Source organism: Polypterus senegalus, chromosome 5 (genome assembly GCF_016835505.1).
Source record: "Polypterus senegalus isolate Bchr_013 chromosome 5, ASM1683550v1, whole genome shotgun sequence".
Taxonomy (NCBI): domain Eukaryota; kingdom Metazoa; phylum Chordata; class Cladistia; order Polypteriformes; family Polypteridae; genus Polypterus; species Polypterus senegalus.
Window position 1 is genome coordinate 60,764,910 of NC_053158.1, and position 23,837 is coordinate 60,788,746.

At 38.7% G+C, this 23,837-nt stretch overlaps 1 protein-coding gene across 2 annotated transcripts in view; it reads right to left on the reverse strand.

The window, feature by feature from the left end:
- The window catches only part of taf4b (TAF4B RNA polymerase II, TATA box binding protein (TBP)-associated factor), a 344,452-nt gene that overhangs the window by 183,059 nt on the left and 137,556 nt on the right, over window positions 1-23,837 (reverse strand). For both annotated transcript variants that reach the window (XM_039754687.1, XM_039754686.1), the window contains exon 11: window positions 17,053-17,222. In XM_039754687.1, the coding sequence (XP_039610621.1) occupies window positions 17,053-17,222 (170 nt within the window). The remainder of the gene's footprint in view (window positions 1-17,052; window positions 17,223-23,837) is intronic.

A 23,837-nucleotide genomic window follows, 5' to 3' on the forward strand; every position in this document is an offset into this window, starting at 1 on the left:
CAGCAAGAATACTATATGTCATTCCTTTACTTATGTTGTCCTTGTCATATAGCTTACTGTAAATTTCTACAATAAACTGTGCCATCTTTACAGCATTGACTATGGGTTGTTTTTTTATTTCCCAAATTCCATATAAAGATTTATTCTCTTTAACTTGTTTTCTTTGTTAATTGCCCAACACAGAAAAAAGATGGTTGGTTTCTGCTGTTCTTTTTCTGTGATGGCGATCTGTGCCACCACCACCTGATCAGTCCCTACATTGATGAATTGAATGCAGTACCCCAGAGGTCCACATGACCATTATCATCTAATTCTTTCATGTGAAGCTTGAAAACCATGAGGATTGATTTAGATCTTTTATGTTAGGTAGAATGCCCAGTGGGGGTATTGGAACCCCTGCAATTTTTTTTTCTCCATTTGGTTAAGCTTTAGCCTTTGTGACATTGAAGCAGGACAATTTGATATACACACCCACCAAAGAGGAACTTGACGTTACCTTGATTAATTTAAGGGTTTTTATGTCAACATATTTGTTGTTTTACAGTATCATAAAGTATGACTTAATGAGTATGAGCATCATGATACCTTCAACAGCTTACAGGGCTTTTGTCTTTGATAATTCTTTCATAAAGCAATGCATATTACTTAATTTCAGGAGGATGTCCAAACAGTACTGGTTTTAGTCTACTGTAAATGCTAAATGAAGATTATCCAGGTTGTTTATTATTTTGTCATCTATTTAAACCACACTTTAGTGGTCAAAGAAAAGGGAATAAAAAAACAACTGAATGGTTCATGTTTTTCAATTTGAAAAATATTTTACAATGCTAAAGCTCACCCAATTGCTACTTCTTAGAAATGTATACAGTATCCAACTTAAGCCTACCTGTTACATCCACAAACAGTAGAGACCCTGACTGAAAATTGGAACACTTCGATGCCTCAGAAGGCCAGGCATGTTATTTTGAATTAAAAGAGTTGTGTTTTGCTGTTATGCTTTGTTTATAAAATAAAAAAATAGCCCTATATTTTGTTCTTGCTTTGAATTTCTATAATGAACACAAACTTGAAAAACATCCACCCACAATATGACAAATATGAAAGGGACTGAGCAATTGCATGACTTCATAAAAGTAGATCAAGAACTAGATGATTTAAAAGCAACCTAATTTCTATTGTAAAGACATGACCAAAGAATTATACCATCTCATACCTTACTAGGTTTGATGTTCTAATTATTTCTTAATGCTAAACAGAGATACCCAGAATCTGTAATTAATCAAATGTTTGACTATTCTGCAGTTATGCTGCAAAACTACAAGTAAACATTCTTATTAATGTCAAATACAAATATATAAAAAAACAGAATACATAAAAGATATCCAAAAAATCAGGAGATAACAAAACCTTCCACTTGTTACAAGAAGGAATAAATGGTTAAAATATTAATTTATTTGTTTGAAATTACTGCTGCTGTGGGAACAGACGATCATGTTGCCTGCAGGCAAACAAATTAGACTATGGACCACTGCTTTCTCTTCATCTGATGACATTTTCATGCAAAATCATGCCACAAATTTGTGTGATGTATGGGAAATGCTGATTGCTCCATTCTTATTTCAAGCAGAAGTGTAGATTTAGGGATGGAATTATCTGACTTGAGTATCTAATAAAGAGGTAATAATTAGTTACAATGTAACTTCCCTTACACTAGAGTGCTTTAAAAGCAGTTTAGCATTAGCATAAACGTAAGCTAAAACTATCACTCAATATAAACCTTTTTAATAGAGGCATATTAAAGAATTAAATTATACAGTTTCTGAAAGTGAATGATAGCACTGCAAGATCCCAAAAATTGAACAAACTTTGACTGAAAATGGATTAAGCACACTGAATCATGATAACAATGAAAGATATAATAATTGCAAGATACAATATTACAGGTTGCAATAAACATCAGATTTTGCAGCTTTTGTTTAGATATTAAAATCTCCTATTTTTGGTTTAGAAAAGGGACAAATTCAGCATATTTTTTCTTGCATTTTTACACAATGCCTTACCAGGGTTACAGTACAGCATACTGTGGAATATTGGAAGGAAGTCTAATAACACAGCCAGCAGCTATGCCATTGTTCTGCATACACAAATACATTAATATTTATTATAGCTCTGCATCACATCACATGTTCAATGGTGAAAAAGCTCACAGCCTATTCCAATTAAAATTAATGAAACTGTGATTTAAAACTCATGAACTCCTACTGTGCTCTTCAAATGATCTCCCATTACTACAAAATTTATTTTTCTTTTTCTGTGCACAATTAACTCTTTAAAAGGCAACAGCTGTTCTACTATTATACTATCTTCCATACTGCCTAAATTTAGGAAAATCAAACCTAAGAGTATAAAGCTTAGAACTAAGCTTATGATTAACTCAAATGACTATATCGGAAAACTTATAATTGTGTATTTCCTATCTTTAAAAGCAGGAAACAATGTTTCCAGTTAACAGCAGGATCTATCTTAAACAAGTGTTCCTCATGTGCACATTTCTTTCCCTAATCAAAAATGAAATAGCCATTACTAAAATCCAGAGAGCAGAACTTGTGAGGGAGCAATATTAACCACCTGCCATCACCATTTATTTTCTCTTTTTTTTTTTTTCCTGTGTTGGCCTGGAAGTGGAAGTTTCTGGCATACTAAACAGTCATGCTATGATTAAAGATGTTTTAGGGCATATATCCCTACCACATACAAATGTCTAATTTATACTACTAGCGATCTGCACAATATAAGATATGATATTTTGTCCAGTCTCCAGTATGTGTTCATACGGAACAGTTGTTTCCATTAAAAAGGCAGCCATGCAAAAAAAAAAATGGATTTATCCCACAGAAGTGACAGCAAACCCAAAAATTGCCACTAGTATCTATGAGGCTCAAAAAAGGCATTAAACATTTTTTCAAAACGTGGTAACCAAGCAAAATTCCATCAAATTTTCTAGCACATATGCTCACTGGATATACAAACCAAGGCAAACTGTTATTCATCTGTTCAGGTAAGCATGCTATTATTGTCCAACTTATAATTTTAATAAAACACAAACAAAAATTAGTCTAACAGACTATCCCATATGTTTGGTTTTAATTTCTATTTTTGATCAATTTTATCTTAAATATTTAACATTTTTATTACAACAAAACATACCTGATATGTAATAAACTAAAAAGAATAATTAAAATAAAATCAATCATTGAACTAGAGCAAGAAAAAAAGCTAAGTTGTATAATTTACCATAAAGGCTACAAAAAAAAGTCACCTAAATTACAATAAATTAATAAACAACGCACAAGTTGTAGGTGGTTTAATTCCATTATGTTAAGGTAACTTTAAAGGCAAGGTTTACATTTAAAAGAATCAAGTAATTGATTACAGAATAAACATTAGAGATTATTAATATCCAGAAATACACAATCACAGACAATATTTTAGCAGTCAGACAGATTTTAAATAAAAATTTCCTGTTCCTTCCTTAATCAGAATATGTTGTCTAAATCATATAGAGTAACTGATCCGTTTTTAACACAGGTCTTCCTATTAAGTATTCTATCTTATTTCTGGGAAGAGATGCAAAAAATGAAAGAAAAAAATAAAAAATAAACAAGAATGTCTGTGGAAAATTAAATCTGCAGCTTTGTTTCACATTTTTGTAATTCCAAAAGTTCAACAGGTTAGCTCATTCTCTGTTGAGTTCTATTCTCAAAAGCAAAAGGATATATGGCAACTAGTGCGTGGAACAAAATAAAAAAAAAAAATACGCTACATAGAAACTTTATTCAACAGTGCCACCTATTGAAAAATTATATTTAAGGATCTTACAATTGCAACAGGGAAAGTGAAAAAAATATCATACAACATTAAAGAACAATCATCACAATTATTTTTTCTCCCGCAAACAGTCCGATTTTAGATTGTGGAATAAGAAAAATAAAATTAAATTATATTACGTGTACATGAAATTACTTAAAATACATTCAAGGACAGAAATGGTTAACAATAGTATAAGTCCTCCTGTCTTTATAAAAATAAATTACTTCTCACTGTAGATTTCACATCAGAATTTAACTTACAGCATAATTCAACTTGCATATTGTAGATGTAAGAACACCATTCTTTATGACATTAAAATTAATACTAAGCAGAATACTTCATGATGCCTTCAAAAGCTAGTTTAATTGCAAATGCATAAATAATTTTTCAAAATCAAGGAAGTACGTGGCTGCATTAAATATTTTCCAAGACCATTCCTTCTTATTTTAACAGAGCACTGGATAATTTACATTCTGACATTACATTTATTTTCCTAACATTTTATCAAGTCACCTAAAAATGCTAAATGCATAAGATATCAATTTTCTCTTTGTACATTATTTTAGAAAATGATGTCCTGTGCTGTGTTAGTCAGTTATAGGCACTGACCAGACAACCACATAGTTTAAGTAGTTAGTTAAAGCATAAGTAATTAGTCAATCAAAATTTACCTCATGGTGCTCCTCAGAAAATTATAAAATCACAGATTACCAATAAAACTTTACATAAAAAATTAAACATTACTATAGCTATCATCACTATTATAGTTGTGGCCTAAGCGTTTAAAGCAAATCACTCACACCACCACTCAAGAAAAGCGATTAAAGTTACTATAACATGACCATAAAGATTTCCAGGTATTTTTTAAAAACTTCTCAAGAAAGAGTCTCAAGCTCTTTTGGAGTACAACCAAACAAATAAGGTTGAACTTTAATCCTCTTACAGTAGTTGTTGCAAAAGTCAGTACTAGGGGAATCCTATGGCTGTAGACTTTTATCATACAGTATAAACGTAACAAAGACCAAGTTTTAATACGGCACAATGTGCAGCTGTCATTTAATACCTTCCTTTCCTACTAATGTAAAAATTCTAGTGTCGATTATGTTTAGTGCAGGAGGTGTTGCCTTTTTGACATTGACAAAAGAAAAGGTGATTAAAACCGATTTGAAATAAAGTAAGTGATTTCTTACCACCTGCTTTGCACATAAATATATGTCATGATTCTGTAATACTATATATAATTTTCATGTCCGCAAACAAATAAGAATTTAGTCTTATAGATATCACATGGGGTGGACCGGCATTGCAGTCAGAGAGGGGATGGTTCCTTACCCGGACGGGAGGTTCCTGGAAGGCAAACAGGCATCCCAGTTAAGGAAGAGAGAGGGATCAGACCCGGAAGAGATTAGCAGACAGGCCACCAGAAGTGGAAGATGTTGCTGGGGACTTACAATTCCCCCCAGGTGCTAGATGGCCTCAACCCTTCATATCGGTGCCATTCAGGAAGCAGCAAGGAATGCCGAGAGTTATAGTTGGGCATCACAGCCCTGCTGGAGTCTGTGGGTGCTGCAGGGAGATGCCCTTCCTAATAAGTGAGAATTCTATATAACCTGTAAGTACTCCCAGGTTCGTAAGAAAAGGGACCACATTCCCTTATCCAGGCAAGTTGGAGCTGGGAAGATGTAGAACAACACTTGACTGGAGGATAGCATTGTGATGTGAAGGAGATAGGTATTGTGGGGAGAGAGACAATTTGTGTTTGTATGCTTTTGCAATTTTTTTTAAAGTACTGCATATAATAAAAACACAATTATTTGAACCCAGGACTCTTGGTGTGATTGTGTTTGATGCTCGCTGGCGCCCTGGTTTCCATCACAATTGGCACAGTCAGTGGGATTCTCTGGCTATCTGAGTAGCGGAGGACCTGTTTTAAGAAATTTATTTGTGTTTGGACACCCCTAAACGATATTCTATATATTTTGTATTGTGTCTGTTTTACCTGTCACAATGAAGAAAAAACAGAAAATTTCCAAGAAACCAGACCTTGGACGATGGTTGTGCGTCTATGGAGCTATCTAGTGGAAAGTGAGAAAGACAAGGAGTTAATAAGGGCCGCAGCAATGACAGGAGCGCCGTCATAAGGACAATGTTGAACACCCCGCTACAGAAGATATAGCATCTGCCAGTACTTTGAGGTATTTTTTGCTGAAGAGCCTAAAATGCCATGAGAAAAAAAATATTGGTTTTAATATTCCCAACCTCTGATAGAGCATCTGTTAACTCACTGCCTTACGGCCTACCTGGGAAAGATTGCGACGACTGGCAGTCCAACCGGTCTGGTAGCCTAAATCTTGGATCACTATTCGATGCTGACGATCACGAGGACAGGAACATGCAACATCCCCCGGAAGGCTGGGAAAACCAAAATGACCATATAGAATGTCGAACCACTTGAAATTAAAGGAAAGCCCAGCCAAAACTCAGCGAAAGAAGTTTCAAGTGAGTTCCTCTTTTTTTATTACGGCTGATCGGATAGAGCAGGATGGATGTTCCGACCCTGACAACAAATTGATATCGCCAAAGCGAATCAGTCCTGTACGCGATCGTCCGGAGCCACTTCTCTCGGAGATTCCATCACATAGACAGAACCTCAGCTGGAAGCTGCCATCACATCCAACTCCTGGAATTTCGATGAAAATACATGAGGTCCTCACCGACAGCCGTTGGAAAAGACAGAAGAGTCGATCAACATGGATAGGCTTGAAAAACTGTTGGAGCCACTGGTAATGCTGCAAACTGTCCTAGACATAACATTGATTATCATCAGGGAGATCGAGACACTAGCCAGAAACGCAATAAAAGCCATGCACCAGTATCTTCAGCAGGTGGGCTTATAAACAACAGAGGGTATTGATTTGCCTACAGGAGAATGAGCACTGTATAGTATATGATAAGGGAGTTTAGTGTGAAATAATCCCTGCTCCGGGTGAGGGGAGTTCAGTAATACTCACTCCAACAGATATCTAGTGTTTTTTTGAATAATAAATGTACCCTGCCTGAACCATGAGTCACGGAAGCTACTAATCAGACTGTAAAGTTCAGGGCAGGAAAAGAAAAAGAGACACAGTCACACTAAGGGCCCCAATAAAAATGGGGTGGGCCTCTGTGCTCTTGTCCTGACAGTTAAGTTACAGAAGCTTAAAACGTCATGTTAACCAAGAAGGAGTGGGATCCAATCGATCACCCATTCACGTGGAGGATAACTATAGACAATGTTTTCATTGTAGGAAAAGGGGTCATCGATGCTAGGAATGAGCAGCGAAGTTGGAGATGGGAAAAAGGAAGGCAACACTTAATTGGAGGAGATATGTGAGGAAGTGTGAGAGAGAGAGAGAGAAAGGAGAGATGACTTCTGTTTTCTGCTTGTGTAAACAAAGTATTTGTGCAATAAAACACCCTTTGTTTGAACCTGGGACTGTCTTGTGTGCCCATGTTTGGGGCTCATTGGTGCCCTCTAGCTTTCATAACGGTTAAAATAATCATGAGAATAGATGATGCCTTCAAAATATTAGAAACACAAAGTTTTAAATTCCAAGTCTTCATCAGCCATGTTTGCATCTTTTGATTTTTCACCATTACAATTATCACTTACTTTCCTTTGGATGACTCAGTGTTTTTAAGTTACTCTTTTTTTACTGCATGGCACATGCTTTAATTTCCACGTACGCAAGTATCCACTAGTAACTGACAGGTTGGTCATAAAAACAAAGATGAAGGTTTGATTTTATTTACTTGTACGATTCATTGTATAGGTAAGATAGTATCTCCTGCTTTGGCTCTTCAACATGTCACTCATCCACCGGTGCCATTAGGTCAGCTGCAGGGTCTTCAGCTGTAAACTGCCACTCACAGATGTTTCGCCCCCTAAAGCAGTACATCTCCCGGATAGGGGGTCCAGTGGCATCCTGGGGATGTCTCCCCACCAACCCCTGCAGCTGCCTTCACTGGGGTTTTGACCCCTAACCAATGTCTTTCCCCCACAGCCAAAGCCAGTAGCTCGATTTCTCTGCTTCCTCTCTCAGCGCCTTTATGGCTTTCCTCAAGCTTGAGCCTACCACTCCCACACCGTGTAACAATTGGACTGTCGCTTTGCCAACAAAGCCCAAGCATACGACCTCCTACCTCCTCACCATAGCACTGTGTGAGGTTCTGAGGGCATGGGAGAGTGTCGTAGGTTGACCTCAACAGGAAGCTAAGTCTAGATTGTGACATCCTCCAGATGTCTGCCCAGGTGATGTGTCGGTTAATGGTTGCGCCCCATCTCGTTCAAGCCTCTTGGCTACCCTGGGATATTGCTTTCACATGGAAGTTCTCCTTCTCCAGCCTGTTGACTTTGTCCATCACCAAGATCTTCTGTTCTTTCTTTTTGGCTTTGGAACAGAATTGCTGCGCTGCTCCCCAGCTCAGGCCAGTATGACTGGTCTGGACTGCCCCCACCACCTCTCAATGTTACAAACTGGAGATGGTCCTTTCCACCTCAACCCCACCTTCCATTTGTGGCCTGTGTTGATGGGGAACGTCATACTCCTTATGAGCGGGTCTGCAGAGTTCTTTAGCTCCAGCACAAGGAAAGCCTTTTCCTGTTTGTACCCAAGGCTAATGGACTTGATAGGGAGCTCCAGCATGCTGAAAAGCAAGAGGCAATCCTAGCCACTTACAGATGTAACTGTTAGTGAGACCACCCATCCTGTTGACTTCTGATGAGGCAATTTCGCAGACCATTGGAGGACACATGACCCGTTGGTATAGGGTGTGCTAGCAACACCACACCTTGTACTTCCCAGGCAGGTGGCTCTGCTTGATCTTTGCCAGAGAATCAGCAATTTAATACTTGGCTAGATTTCTCCTTTGCCTGTCGGACAAGCCCACTGTGTACTGCGTTCCCAGCTTGCTGTGGTTGCTAATCCAGCCATGGAATGGGTTCCCCTCCTGCAACAAAGATTTTCCTGATTTGGCTTTCCTTATCAATAGACTTCTTGATTTTACAGCTTTGACCTTCATCCTTCCCCATGCGAGGAGCACATCAAGTTGCTTGAGCAGCCTGATTGTTCATGGAGCCATCTGAAGGATGCTTGTCACATCATCCATGTAACTCCTCAGTGGGTACAGCCTCTTGACTGATGGTAATTCTATACCCCTGCCCACCCCCCAACTGCCTGCCTGGTCCCTCTGAGAATTACCTGGAAGGTTACCACAAACAGGACAAATGGTGCATCCCATAGCAATTCTGCGTTCTATCCATTGTCATCCTGCCGTGTAGCCCTCCAGAGTGTAGCACATCTGCAAGTTATTGAAGTATCCGGCTATGATGTTCCGCATGCAACTTGGGACATGAAAGAACTCCAAAGCAAAGTCTATCAACCTATGTGGAACTGAGCCATTGCATTGGAAGGTCTAACCAAACCACTTGCAAGTCGCTCTTCTCTCCCTTAGCGCGCTTAATCCGATCTCAAATCAGAGAAGAGTGCTTCGTGCATCCGGGGAAGCCAGGGATTCCAGCCTTTTGGCTGCTTGTGTCAATGTATCCATTTGCCATAATGAAGTTAGCCATCCTTCTTTCCAGAATCACAAAGAAGGTCTTCCCCTGTACATCCAGCGAATGAATACAGCGACAGCTTGCTGCCAGACTGCCAGAACTTGCTGTTTCCTCCAAGCTGTTTTCATTAGCTTTCAAGGTGTCCTGACTACCCAGTGGCAGTTCTTATAGAGCTTACAGGGGAGCCTGTGACGATATGGGTTCTGGCTCCACACTTCCATCTGATTTTTAGAAGCACTTAAACCCAACACCGTCGATAACGTAACCGAGTGAGCTAGTCAATGGAGGCAATAATTGAGCAAAAGGGGATGGTGCAAAAAGTGAATAGTGCTTTTATTTAAAACAGCCAAAACAGGTGTTCCAATAAATAGTGCAGTTCAAAAGTTTTTTAAATAAATAAATAATCCATAAAAAGAAAAGGTGGAGGTTAAAACAAACAAATAGAAAAAAAACCCAATCCTTAAAAACCAGAGGTTAAAATCTTCTCATGGAAGCAGTCTTTAAAACAACAACAAATCCGGTGCATCTTTTCTATTAGCGTCTCACCTGCTTATCCCGTTTGGGCTTAGCAGCAGGCAAGACGCTCTCTGCAGCTGCCCTCCTCTTACACACACGCGAGACTGGAGACCTCCCGATCCCTGGCTTCGGTTTGGCTCTCATCCCAGTCCCCGAGACTTGATGTCCACCAATGATCAGGACGCACACATTGGGGACTCCACCACCAAGCCTCCCGACTTCCGCTGCCTTTCCGCGGCCTTCTGCGGCTCGTCGCTTTCACCCGGTCACTCCCGCTACATGGTCGCGCGCTCACCACACGCACGCACTGCATGTCTGTCTCTCTCCTGCACTGCCTGCTTCCACACTCGCTCCCTACAACCTCCGTCTTCTTTTCCTTAACTCGTTCTTCCCCCCCCCCCTCAAAACCGACTTGCGCTTCTTTTTAAAATGACGAGGGGCCATCACAGCTGTAGCATTAGCCACGGGAGCAATCACGGATGTGGGCAGTTCCTCACCTGTGCACTACGTGAGAAACGCCCACATCGCCAACTGCCCCGCGGCTCGCTACAACAACGCCCCCCTCACGAAGCCGCCTCGGGTGCGGTGATTATTTATTTAAAATGAATGGCCTTTGCTCAACGAGCTGTGGACCCATAACACCACAGAGCCTTGTGGGCCCTGGGGCTGATGCTGACCTTGCCTTCTTGTTTAATTTCTCCATTTCTTGCAACTTAGGTGAGGAGATGTCAAAAGGCAATGTCGGTGGGCCTGGCCGTGGTACATACCCTGGAGCGATAAGTGGTGTGGCCTGTCTATCGTTGCTATACTGGCTCTTGATGTATAACTCCAGTTCCTCCTTACTGACAGCTAGCTTGCCACTTCTCTTCTCATCCAACAACTGTTGGGAAAACCTGAAGAGATCTCTGGGGAAACTGGTTCTCTCATTTTCTTATTTTCATAAAAGTTTTTATTTCTGTACATGTGTTTAATCTGATAAAGGTGTATGTAGAGACAAACAAAAGACTTCCAAGCACTGTACAAAGAGTCCAAGCACTGTACAAAGAGCAATATAGTAAGTATTACACATGCAGCATTAGTTTTAAAATAGCTTCAATATAATATCAAAAGGAAAAACTTTTCATGAATCAATGTATTAATATTCAAGAAAAGACGATATGGTAGCTTGTTCAACCAAAAATAAGTGTGTGATATACATACACAAGTATATACACACAATATATTATATATGAGGGACTTTCAAAAAGTTTCCGGACTTTTATATTTTTGCTTGAAACGGTGAAGGAAGGAGGAGTAATAATTGAGCATTAAAAAGTTGTTACGATGCTGGAAAAATTGCATCCCAAACAAAGGTGACTATGTAAAAAAGTGATGTAATTTGTTTTTGAAATTCTTAATAAATACAGTTAAATAAGTTTGAAAACTTTTTGAACATCTCCTATATATATATATATATATATATATATATATATATATATAGTGGTCTTTGGCCGGCTTGTTATCCGGCCAATACCCCTGGGCCGCCAGATGGAGCCCTCCCTGCAGTATGGAGGTGCCCCGAAGACCAGCAGGGAGTCATGGACTATGTAGTTTTTATACACAACCCTACTGGATACCACAGGGGCCGCAAAAGGGACCTGCAGGGAGGACCGAAGAATAATTTGTGCCCTATAACCCGGAAGTGCGTCACAGGAAGAGTGAAGACAGGAGTGACGTGCTTCCGGGGTGAGAAGAAGAACTTGTACCTGACCCGGAAGTGATAGAAAATCACATGGACTGGGGATTGGGAACACTTCCGGGTCAGGGTATATAAATGGACTGTGGGAGCTCCCAGACGGGAAGCTGAGCTGGGTGGAAGGGTGGCAACGCGTCTGGGAGTGGAGGATTGTTTATTGTAGTGATTATTGTTTGGTTTATGAGTATAGTGGAGGAGAAGGTGCTTTGTGCACTGTGGCATTTAAACTATTGGACAACTATTGGACTTTTTCCTGGTGTCTGGAGTCTTGGACAAGGGTTCAAGGGAGCGATAGCAGCCCTAATCTGTCACAATATATATATATATATATATATATATATATACTAACAAAATACCAGCCAAGCGCTTAAGTACTGCCTTAAAATTTTTATTAAGTAGAAAATTAAACCTTTTTAAACTGAGGGAAAATATACCAATAATTATTTGTTAAGGATCTCTTTGTATACCACATTGTCAGTTCGGCCCTCCGGTTGTAATATGACCAAGCTGTGCGCTGAGCTTACTATTGAGAATGCAACGTACAGTTGGCCATGTGAACAGTAATCTTGTTTCAAATCTCACAGCTTGGATTGCTGCTGTCGTAATCGGTTTGAGTTTCATGGTTTGTTTCAATTACGACAGTATTTGTAGGACTTGTGTTGAAGAGACATTCGGCATCTGTCAAGTGTTGTAAGTATACAACCGGTTTCATCGATAACGTCACATCCAGCTTTTGAGAGTTTAAACATTCATAAACATCAAAGTGTCCACTACTGAAATTGTCACCTGTCAATCTAAGATGTTTAAGTGGCATTGGTGGCTGTCGAAAGGTGTAAAATATTTGGCCATTTCGGTACACTTGAAAGCGACAACCGAACAATTCAGCGGCAGCCATCAACTCACATGCAGATGCATAGGTGAAGGGCTTAAGCATTTCACTCTTATAGTGCTCCTGTGTAGTATAATTATCTCCTGTACCGTCATCAGTCCACACCTTGAACCTGTCCCAGTCATTCAATACATAAGACACAATGTTCCTCCGGATATCAAGAGTGAGCCTGATATGGTCGTGCAATATGTAACAAAGAGAATGGAAAAGGCAGGTGCCATCTCTGGGCATGGAAACCACTCGGTAAGTGACAGTTCTTTGATCAATGGTGATCACCTCGATAGACATGTTAATGGGGGTACGGCTGGAATGATAAAGGAAATGGGTACCTGAGCAATGTAAAGTAAGTCTAAAATACCTAAACAATAACTATAATCGTAATAAATGAACAATAAAACAGAGGAGAAGCCGTGGATTAAATAAAAAGGCTATAGTTATCAGCAGGGAGAAGCAAGGAAGGGAATGTAGAGACTGGAGCGACGGACGGCCTTATATAGGCAGGCAGCCAACAACGTGGGAGGCGTTGGGATGGGGGACCCAACGCCGCCTCACACGGTGACCGAGCTGCAAGCTATGGACGTATATATGTACATAAGTAGGATTCAGTTAGCGTTGGGAACCCGCGTACCAAATTTCTTGAAGATGGGCCCATAAGTAACAAAGACCATTGAAAAGTTCAATATGGCAGCTGACAGTGGCGTTATACCACTGAAATAAGTACATACATTGGTTTCGGTTAGCGCAGGGAAGCCGCCTACCAAATTTCGTGAAGATGGGGCCATGAATAAGAAAGTTCAACATGGCAGACGTTGTCGACCGTTACGTGTAGAATTTCGAAATGAAACCTGCTTAACTTTTGTAAGTAAGCTGTAAGGAATAAGCCTGCCAAATTTCAGCAAAACACAAAATAACGGGCTAAGCAAGTAAATCTAGATATAATTTAAAAATACTTTAGTTGGAGCAATTTAATTTTGTTCAGTAGTAATAGCGAAGTTTTAACTACAAAGAAGAGTACATTAATAACAGATTAATAATGATACTGTAATATGTACACAACAAAAAACAACAGACAATGAATGCATCACTAGTGGAAGAAAACAATTATGCTTATATAGTTGTCAGTACAAGTGGCTGCTGAGCAGCCTAACGACTTTAGGACAAAAAACAGCCCCTAAATCAAGTGATAGTAAAAATGGTCTGTTTGGGTGGATTGAGTTCTTCAGGATTTTACAATTAACCAAATACAGTACATACATTAACTGTCTTTTTCTTTTTGAAAAACATTTTTCTAAATACATAATTTGAAAGGTAACCTTTACAAGTATTTAACTTATATTAGCAAGACTAAAATGTTTTCTAAGATGTTAACCCCTTATGCGTTAAGGGTTTTTAGGCATTATATTACTACACACCCAAAAATACACAGCTATTACTCTGCTTATATAATAAAGGAGCTGCAAATGGCTGAAGAGTAGTCAGTAGAACACTTCAGAATTTTTAAAAGTATATACAGTACCTGATTAAAACCCTTTGCTTACACCAATATCGACGAAATAAAACACAAAAAAATAGTGCTTTAACTGTGCATAACTAAGACATTTTATGATGCACAGTCAATCAATTGGAATCAATTTTCTTTTGTGCCTCAGTCTGTCAGCTATCATTGTACCAAGTTTAGATGTCAAATCCCACAGCACTGCAAAGTAATACTGTTTGGCACAAGGTGTACCCCTGGTTAGAAACAAAATGTTCCTTTTTGGAAACATTTAGTCTCTTGCACATAAACAATCTCTCAAACAAGTATTCCCAGCAGCAAAAAAAAAATTATATATATAATTCATGCAAATTACAAATATATATATCTTCTTATATAATAGGCCTATGCTACTGTGGCTGTCCGTATGTCTGTCCAGGATTTTAAATCATCTGTAGCTTGACATATTGACCTGAAATTTCGTACACATATACTACGTGACGTCTACTATCTGCTTTCGGGGTGATGATTGACCTCCAAGTTTATTCCTCTTTTTATTTTTATTTATTTCATTTTAGAATCAACTCTCGGCAGCGGCCAGTAGGGTGGCCGTGTCTTGCATGCGTACAGGAGCGATTCTCATCCCTACCACCTTCACCGTCACTTCCCCTACCTCTTCATATCTTAAATCATTCTTGAGGCAGATTGAATACTTAAGTACCAGCTTAAGTGAAAAATTAAGGAAAACGTACTAAGTAATTGCAACACAAACACTGACTTAAATCAGTTTTAACGCAAAAAGATGCCAACGAAAGAAGAAAAGAAGCGGGTGGAGAAAAGAAGAGTTGCTCAGGAAGAAGCAAGCACATCAACCTCTGAGCAAATGAATGCTAAACATACAGAGAAAGAGTAGGAAAACTATCAATGCTCAAGTTGAGTGTATTCAATGCATGTTATCGTGCAATGCCCCATTACTGGTTATATACAATACAAATACAAACACACACGCACACACTATGTATCACTCTGATGCAACAAATGAACAATTTTCAACTATATACATATAATTATGTACTCATCCAAATATTTACTTTCAAAATTATTTTTCATGTCATTCCTTGAAACATTTTCTTTACCACTAGATACAGTGAAACCTTACATTTTGTACAATATTTTTTTTTTTGTGCTGCAATTCATACATCTTCCCCTTCTGTTGCAGGTGCCCCATAGAATGTCTTTGCTGGCATCCATGGGCAAAGGGCAGGATACATACAGTCCTGAGAGCTAGTCATACAGACACATATGCCTAAACCAGTGTTTTGCAGCCACTTTTGAGCTGCAGGTGGGTCACGAGCACATGAGATTTATTCACGGTATAATCTGCCCCACCCTTACTACCATGGCCACCAAAAGGATCAAAGGAGCTGTGTGAGATTTTTTTTTTTATCCCATTTCCACGAACTCACTTCATAATCCTTCATCAAACATGTTCTCAAAAGTCAAAACTGTGATCAGAATCTGACTCAAGCTTTGTGCATAACAATGCGTAAAGATTAGCTGTCGCAGAAGTCATTTAGTGCCTGTCTTTTACGCACAGCTGTATGCAACATAAATAGCCAATCATAGACAACTATATATAATATTTATATTAGAAACTCCACTATCAAATGCTAATGAGCCTTTCACTGTATGTGGCTTGAAGTAAGTAAAATCTTTGTTAAAAGCAAATTTACTCAGTTGTGATGCATTACTTGCCTTGGGTATACCTGGACAATTTGTATATTTTAATAAAGAAAAAGAGAAGACAACATGGACATTTATTATGTAACTGAAAGAGATCACCCTCTGGTTATGTCAAAATACCATTACTGCTTTTCATTGACTTGTGAGTTTACTGTAACCTAAGTTGAAGTTATTTATTCTCAAATATTGTACATATGCATTTGTTAGGCTAAATTGTGTTCTAAAGTTAAGCACTTTCTCTAAATTTAAAAAGAACATTGCACCTACTCTGGCAATTAACAATGTAGGGTATGGGGCATAGAGGAAAAAGTTAACAAACTTACTAAATACATCCATTTTGCAAGCCATGACAGTTGTTGACTATTGATCTACACCTTTCGATGGAAAAAAAGGAGGATCTGGAAATATTCATTTTATATCATGTTTCTGGTATTATTTCTCTCCTGGTATGGAGACATTTTCTATTTGCTTGTGCAAAGTCTCACTTAAATTTGGAAGTGAATCAGAACAAAACCAACCATTTGGCACAAAAAAAGTTTACTGTGACTTCAGGAGTAAACCAGCCACCTCAAATGGTTATTGTGGAAGACAAGTGCTGAGTTATCACGCACAGCTGGTCTTTTTTTAAAATAACAGACTCTCATAATTTAGTCGTTTTCTGTTTAAAAAATACCAAACATATCATTAAAGATTTTCTTCTAGTAAATATTTATGATAAAGCCTTGAGATTTTGGAAAACTGAGAAAACTAAAATGTACAGTGTTGTAGTATTTATACACTTAATTTGTACAACACTGACTCTCAAAGTGAAGATGAAACCAATAGTGCCTTCATAATTAATTAAGGTCCAGCTGGCTATATCTATGACTGAGCTTAAACTTGAAAAGCCCTACACTGTTGCTTACATTTTCTCTGAGCTGGGTTTGTCCAGATGCAACAAAGATGGTTACCTTTTTTCATAATACAAACACATTTTCCGGATTCATTTTTAAGTGAATATATATTTTTTCTATTTGCTGTTTTAAACTTAATACTAAAATATAACTGGAATTTGCTATGGAAAATGCATTAAACACGAAGAGCAAAATGCTGACTATGAAGGGATCATTACATAAAATACTGCTAAGCTTATATTTCACTGCCTTAAAAAAAAACAGGTTAAATTACTTCAGACAACTTAGGGTGATATGTAAAGCTGAATAAAAGTCAAAACAGTGAAAACAAGTTACCCAGTTCCAATATTTTCTTTTGCAAGGTTGGTGTTTGAAGGAATGGTTCATCTCTACAAGATCTTATTACTGAGCCCACAAGTTCAGAATTTGTTGCCAAGATGCGAGCATTCTCCTCATTTAGGTTCACTCCTGCCATAGAAGCCACATCATTGATGTCATCTTCATCTCTAAAGAAAAAGCACTACTTATTATAAAAGTTCAACAGTTAACTATTTAACAGGAAATCATATCCTGCAGTGTAGCCATAAATTAAAAAGTCTATTTAGTACGGGTACAATGCTTTTACTACTGAGAATAAAGTTCACTTCCTACTGTTAAAATGATTACACACTAGTAAGCCTTCAAGATAATTTCAGAATATAAAAAATGTACTGACCAGAGCAAGCTATTCAACCCAACATAGTTTGTAATTTAGTTTCCAAAATAGACTTGAGTGTTCACAGTCATTAAAGAGGTACTCTCAACCATACTTAATTACTTGTTCCACATACTAACAATTCTTTGTGTGCACATTTATTTAATACTTGTGAAAAAAAAAAAAAAACAAATAACAGACTTCACCTAGTGCTGTTACTGTTAATCTCCATCACCTTTATAACATGGTGACAAAATATATAATACTAAAAAATGCAAAGACATATAATTAAAACAGTTTAGTCATCACCACTATCAATTTAAACCCATACTGTAGTAAAATAGGCACAGTATGTGACCTATTAGTCTTTTTTTGATAGCTTCTGTGCAATGTCTGGTTGCTGGGAATGAGAAGTTTAGCCGAACTCCAGATGCAAGTTTCAAAATATTGCAATTATTGGAGGTATATTTTTTACTTTTGTTATAGTACATTACATTTTGGATATATTTCAAATTTATTTGTTATATACTTATTTAAATGTGAATTTTGTCAAGGTCCATCTGTAGTATATCTGCAAACACAAAATTTAATTTTAGCTTTCAGTTTTCATTAACTGATTGCCTACAGAACTGATGTTTTTGTGGCCCTACTTTTGACTTCATCTATTGTAACTACCTGAAAAATGTGACACATGATCGGTGGTTTTCAGTGCTTGAAACAATTACATACTTATCTGCACACAAAGTCTTGAATCTGTACCCCTAACAGTTTGCTTTTTGAAAGGAGGGATAAATATTATATAATTCACTTCAAACAAGTTGTGAAAAGTCATGAAGTTCAATCTAAAGTCAGCAAGTTACAGTGGTCTGTGTATTCGATAACTTATGTGCTCATATAACCTGCTTATGCTTACATATGCAATATATATTTTATTTCAATTGTTATATTGCTTCCTTATCCTTTTTATTATATCCTCTTGATTTTTATCCTTACTATTATGTTATATTAGTCTGTTAGTAAGTATTTCTTGGGCACTGTCAGAAGAAACTCCACATTTGAAACCTCACAACTGCCAAAAACTAGAAATGCAACAGCTCTTTGGTTGCTAACCTGCTTAACCCTGGGACTAATTAATTGTGGCCCTCCATTGCCTTCAAATCTTCAAACTCCTGCACTGACAGCACCTCAGCTAACTACTGCCTTCACCTCAATTAACTTTTTTTTATGGAGTTCTCAGAGCAGAACATGACTGAATTTTATTTCAAATGATTCTTCAACACAAGTATAAAATTATTACTTATGTCACATTACTTTGTTTCAGCTGGTATTTTATCTTTGTTATGGCTTTGGATACACACTGTGGAAAAGCAATTCTGCTTACAGTGCATTTACCATCATTGAACCTGGTACACCTATTGAGTTAACAAAAAACAAATACAATGCATAATCAAAAATATCCTACTACTGAACCAAAGCTGTCCTGTTTGAGCCAAGCACATAATGGCTGGCATTGTGTCTTGTCTTTTATAATCACTTCATTTACCTGTCATAAATGTTAAAAAAAAATGTCAGCAGTAATTAAACAGGCCAGACCGACAAAATACATGTCTAGTAATATAATTAGACATTGTTTTTGAATTCCAGTGTTCTGGAAATTTCATTATATGCAGTTAGTGTTTAAAAATTTACAAAGAATTAAGTTGTAGCTCTCCAGAGTTTGTTGGTTGTTTACTGGTGCAGTTTTTTTTTAAATTGTTATTTATCTATAACTATTTTATTTTTGATTCTAGTCATCAGCTATTGTTACTATAATGTGTTTTCACCTCTGCCTGTTTCTTGATTATTCTTTTTGTTTCCCATTATAAAAGCATGCCATTTCCCTGCTGACGATTTCCATTAGTTCTTCTTCAGGAACTGGTGTTTGCCAGCTTGGGCATAGCAAAAATTCTTTATATAATCGCTAGCTTCTTTCAGCACTCTGGGGTAAACATTATTCAGTCTAGTGTGAAAGATTATACTGTTCTAATGCTGAATGTGCATATAGCAAGTATGGCAGTAAGTGTATATAATAAAGAGATTTAGCACAAGGTAATCAAACTACACTTTGTTAAGTGAAGCTATTTAAAATTAAATGATTAACATTTTTACAGCTTACTGCAGTTTTAAGCTGATATAGAACTGTAACACGTATTTGGAAGCCATGAACATAAAATACAAGAAACTGTATTGTAACTACTAGGTTTGTATTTTTCCTACCCCTTTTCACCAAATTTTTAACATAAAAATGATTGATCTAATGAAGGCTCAGAAAGTTTTGAAAGTTTACAATTATCCACTCAGTAACCTTTCTAGTTATGCCCATTTTTCATTACATATTCATGGCCACACATCTCATACATTCACATAAAATGGTGAATGCTCAGGTCTCAATTTACCTTGTTTGGGTTGAAAGAAGTGAAAAATGTATTAATCAGCATGAACAGGTATTAAAGTGCCTGAAAACTAAATTTTAATTATCTCATATAGCCTTTATGAAAAACAATCACTTTATCAAGGACATTTTCATAAGTATGCTTATCATTTTAGGGCATCCTCAGAAACTGAGCATCACAAGTTACATATCACACCTCAGGATCAAACTTCAGACAGACAGACAGTGAGGGAAACAGTAAACAATAAAGTAGAAGCACACTTATGAATTTTATGGTAACATTAAAATCAATAAGTAAAAAAACACATTTTCATTATTTTAAAATCAGTCGATTTCCTTGGAGACTAATTCATACATTATTAATTACCTCTATTTTTTTGGACATTTTATAAAAGGACATTTTCTTCTTTGTTTTTGAGCTGATTAAGTCTGCTTTCATTTAGTGTTTTTAGCAAAATAATGTGCATGTCATTGTGACGGTGCAGGCCCTGCTCCAATGCTCCCTCATCTCAGTTTTGGGAGCTTCTTGAACATGACACCATCAGTAGTCATGACCAGGATGAGCTATGAAATGAGGACACCACACGAAGCAAGGGGAAGGAGCAAAGTACAAGTGTTTTTATTTACAAAAAAACTAAAGTTCAAATAAATTGTGAAGAGCTTCAAAGTTCTTAAATAAATAATTCATAAAAGCAGGTGAAAAGTGGAGAAAGTGGAGGTTAAAATTACAATAAATAAATCCTTTAAAACAAGATTAAAACCATGGCAGGAAGCTGTCCTTTTTTTAAAAACCCGGTGCCTTCTTCTTTTTAGCCGGCGACTCCCCTGGTTCTCCCATATGGGCCTTGCAACAGGAGAGTCATCCTATCCGCAGGTGCTGCTGACCCTCCTCTGGTCTGGTTGCCTTCTGCCCCCTGTCTATGTATAGCTCCCTCGCCAGACCAAGACTCAGGTCCCCCAGTGACCAGGGCACTCATACTGGGGCCCTCACTCCCAAGCCTCCTTGACTCCTGCTGCCTTCTGCGGTAAGTCATGCACACCGCTGGCCACTCCATCTCCTCGAAACTGCTCAGCTGGAGCAACTGCTTCTACCTGCCACACACTCCTCCTTAGAGGCTCTTCTTCCAGCTGCCTGCATTCTACAGTGAACCTGCTCATTTACACGCTCCCGCACCAGCTCTTAGTGCCTCCTGCCTTCTTTTTACTTTAACCTCTGTGTTTCTTTCTTTTTGAACTCTCGCCTCCACACTCGCACTTCTCCATTTTATGTGGGGACATGGCACAGGTGTGGCAATTACCAGCTCCACGCATCAAATACTGACACAGGCAACTCCATACCCATGCATGTAAATGCAGAAACTCCCATGCCACATCACGCCTAGGAATCGCTCCTGCCATGCTACCACGCCCTCTCCTTAAACCACAAGTGCGGCGATTATATATTTTAAAAGGAAATCAGCTGCAGATCTCACTTGACCACAGTCATATGTTCTAGGAATGCCACAAAAATCAGGAAGTTTTAGGAAAAAATATATTTGCTTATTCGTCAGATAGTGTTTTATTTACAAATACTTTCAACATTCCAACACCATTATCTGAAGTAGTCTCATATGGAACAAGATTATGCAACACAAGAACAGCTGTAAGACTCATTACCTACTCTCCATACATCAAAAGGAAAGCAATGTCTTATATTATCTAGAAAGAAAATAAATTTCCTTTGAAGAAACAGTGCAAAGCTTCTTCAATATCTAACAAGAACTATTTAATGCTGTTCTAAAATGAGCCATGCCAAACCTCTGTCTTTTAAGTTCTTTAAGTCAGGCATGTCAAACTCACTACCATTGGTGGGCCACTTCGACTGCCATACGTGCGTCAGCGGGCCGCACTGTAACAAATATTATTATACTATTATACAAAGTTGCTGAAACTTTCTTTCCAATACTGAAAACTTTAAAAAATGTAATACTTAAAGTTTAAAGTTTAAAGAAAAGCAATTTATTTCCATACAATCTCCGTACAACAGCGTACAATTAGAGTCTTAGCCTTTTAGCTAGGTCCTTATATTATTATATTATATTATATTCATTATATCCATTGCTTATATAGGAGTCTTACAGTGTGAGATTTATTTCTTTTGTTCCGACACTTGGCATCTCTTGTTAGTAACCAGTTTGTCAATATCAGGCTTGAAATCTTGTGCAGCTGCAAGTTTTATGAGGGATGAAAGGTGCTCAACAGTAAGTCTTGAGCGATGTGGGGTTTTGGTAGCTTTCATTAACGAAAACAATTGCTCACAAAGGTAAATGTTTCCGAACATAGACAGTACTCTCAATGCCAACTTATGGATCTGCACATACGAGGGTGGCAGGTAAGCATACAAGCCTGGCACACCAACTTTGTTGTATTTTGCCATCAGAATAGAATCTGACTGCAGTTCAATCAAATCCATTTGGATATTCTCAGGCGCATTCTCAATGTTGTAAGAGTATGGTGACGTAAACAGCAAAGTCCTGTTCATGTGAACTGAAATCGCGAAAACGCTCAAGTTGGAAAACAAATCCTCCAAAAATCAAATCAAATCAGGTTCGTAGGGCAGTTTTATATACAATTTACATTACATTTCTATTATTATTAAGTTATAATTTAGTAATAGAAAACCTCATATATTCTTGAATGAGTGCCGCATTAATATGAATGTTTCTTGAACAAGCATCACTGCCACCACATAAAAATGGCGTCTTCAAATGCAGCAGTTCGCATACGTTTGCAACCCGAGATTTTTCTTCTTTTTTGCATATAACAAGTATGCCGTTTCTATAGAAGGGTGATAATGAGTTAAATTCTAATGGATGTTTTTCTTCACAATATGATGAGTCTTGAGAGGGGCTGGACTCTCTACCACTCTGGAGTTGCCCCCGGTGAGAGGCGCCGAGCAGGTGTGGGCATACTTATTGCCCCCACTGGAGCCTGTGCATTGGGGTTTACCCCGTGGACGAGAGGGTGGCCTCCCTCCGCCGGGTGGGGAAGGGTCCTGACTGGTGTTTGTGCGTATGCGCCGAACAGCAGTTTGGAGTATCCACCCTTTTTGGAGTCTCTGGAGGGGTTGCTAAAGGGCATACCTTCTGGGATTCCCTCGTTTTGCTGGGAGACTTCAATGCTCACGTGGACAATGACAGTGAGACCTGGAAGGGCGTGATTGGGAGGAATGGCCCCCCCGATCTGAACCCGAGCGGTGTTTTGTTATTGGACTTCTGTGCTCGTCACGGATTGTCCATAACGAACACCATGTTCAAGCATAAGGGTGTTCATATGTGCACTTGGCACCAGGACACCCTAGGCCTCAGGTCGATGATCGACTTTGTGGTCGTGTCGGCGGACTTGCGGCCATATGTCTTGGACACTCGGGTGAAGAAAGGGGCGGAGCTGTCAACTGATCACCACCTGGTGGTGAGTTGGCTTCGATGGTGGGGGAAGATGCCGGTCAGACCTGGTAGGCCCAAACGTGTTGTGAGGGTCTGCTGGGAACGGCTGGCAGAGTCCCCTGTCAGAAGTAGCTTCAAATCCCACCTTCAGCAGAACTTCAACCATGTCCCGAGGGAGGTGGGGACATTGAGTCCAATGGGCCATGTTCCGTGCCTCTATTGTTGAGGCGGCTGACGGAGCTGTGGCGGTGCCTGTCGTGGCGGCAATCCCGAACCCGTTGGTGGACACCGCGTGAGGGATGCCGCCAAGCTGAAGAAGGAGTCCTATAGGACTTTTTGTCCTGTGGGTCTCTGGAGGCAGCTGATAGGTACCGCAGGCCAAGCGAACGCGGCTTCGTTGTTGCTGAGGCAAAACTCGGGCATGGGAGGAGTTTGGAGAGGCCATGGAGAACGACTTTGGACGGCTTCGAGGAGATTCTGGTCCACCGTCCGGCCTCAGGAGGGGAAGCAGTGCAGTGTCAACACCGTATATGGTGGGGATGGTGCCTGCTGACCTCGACTTCGACGTTAG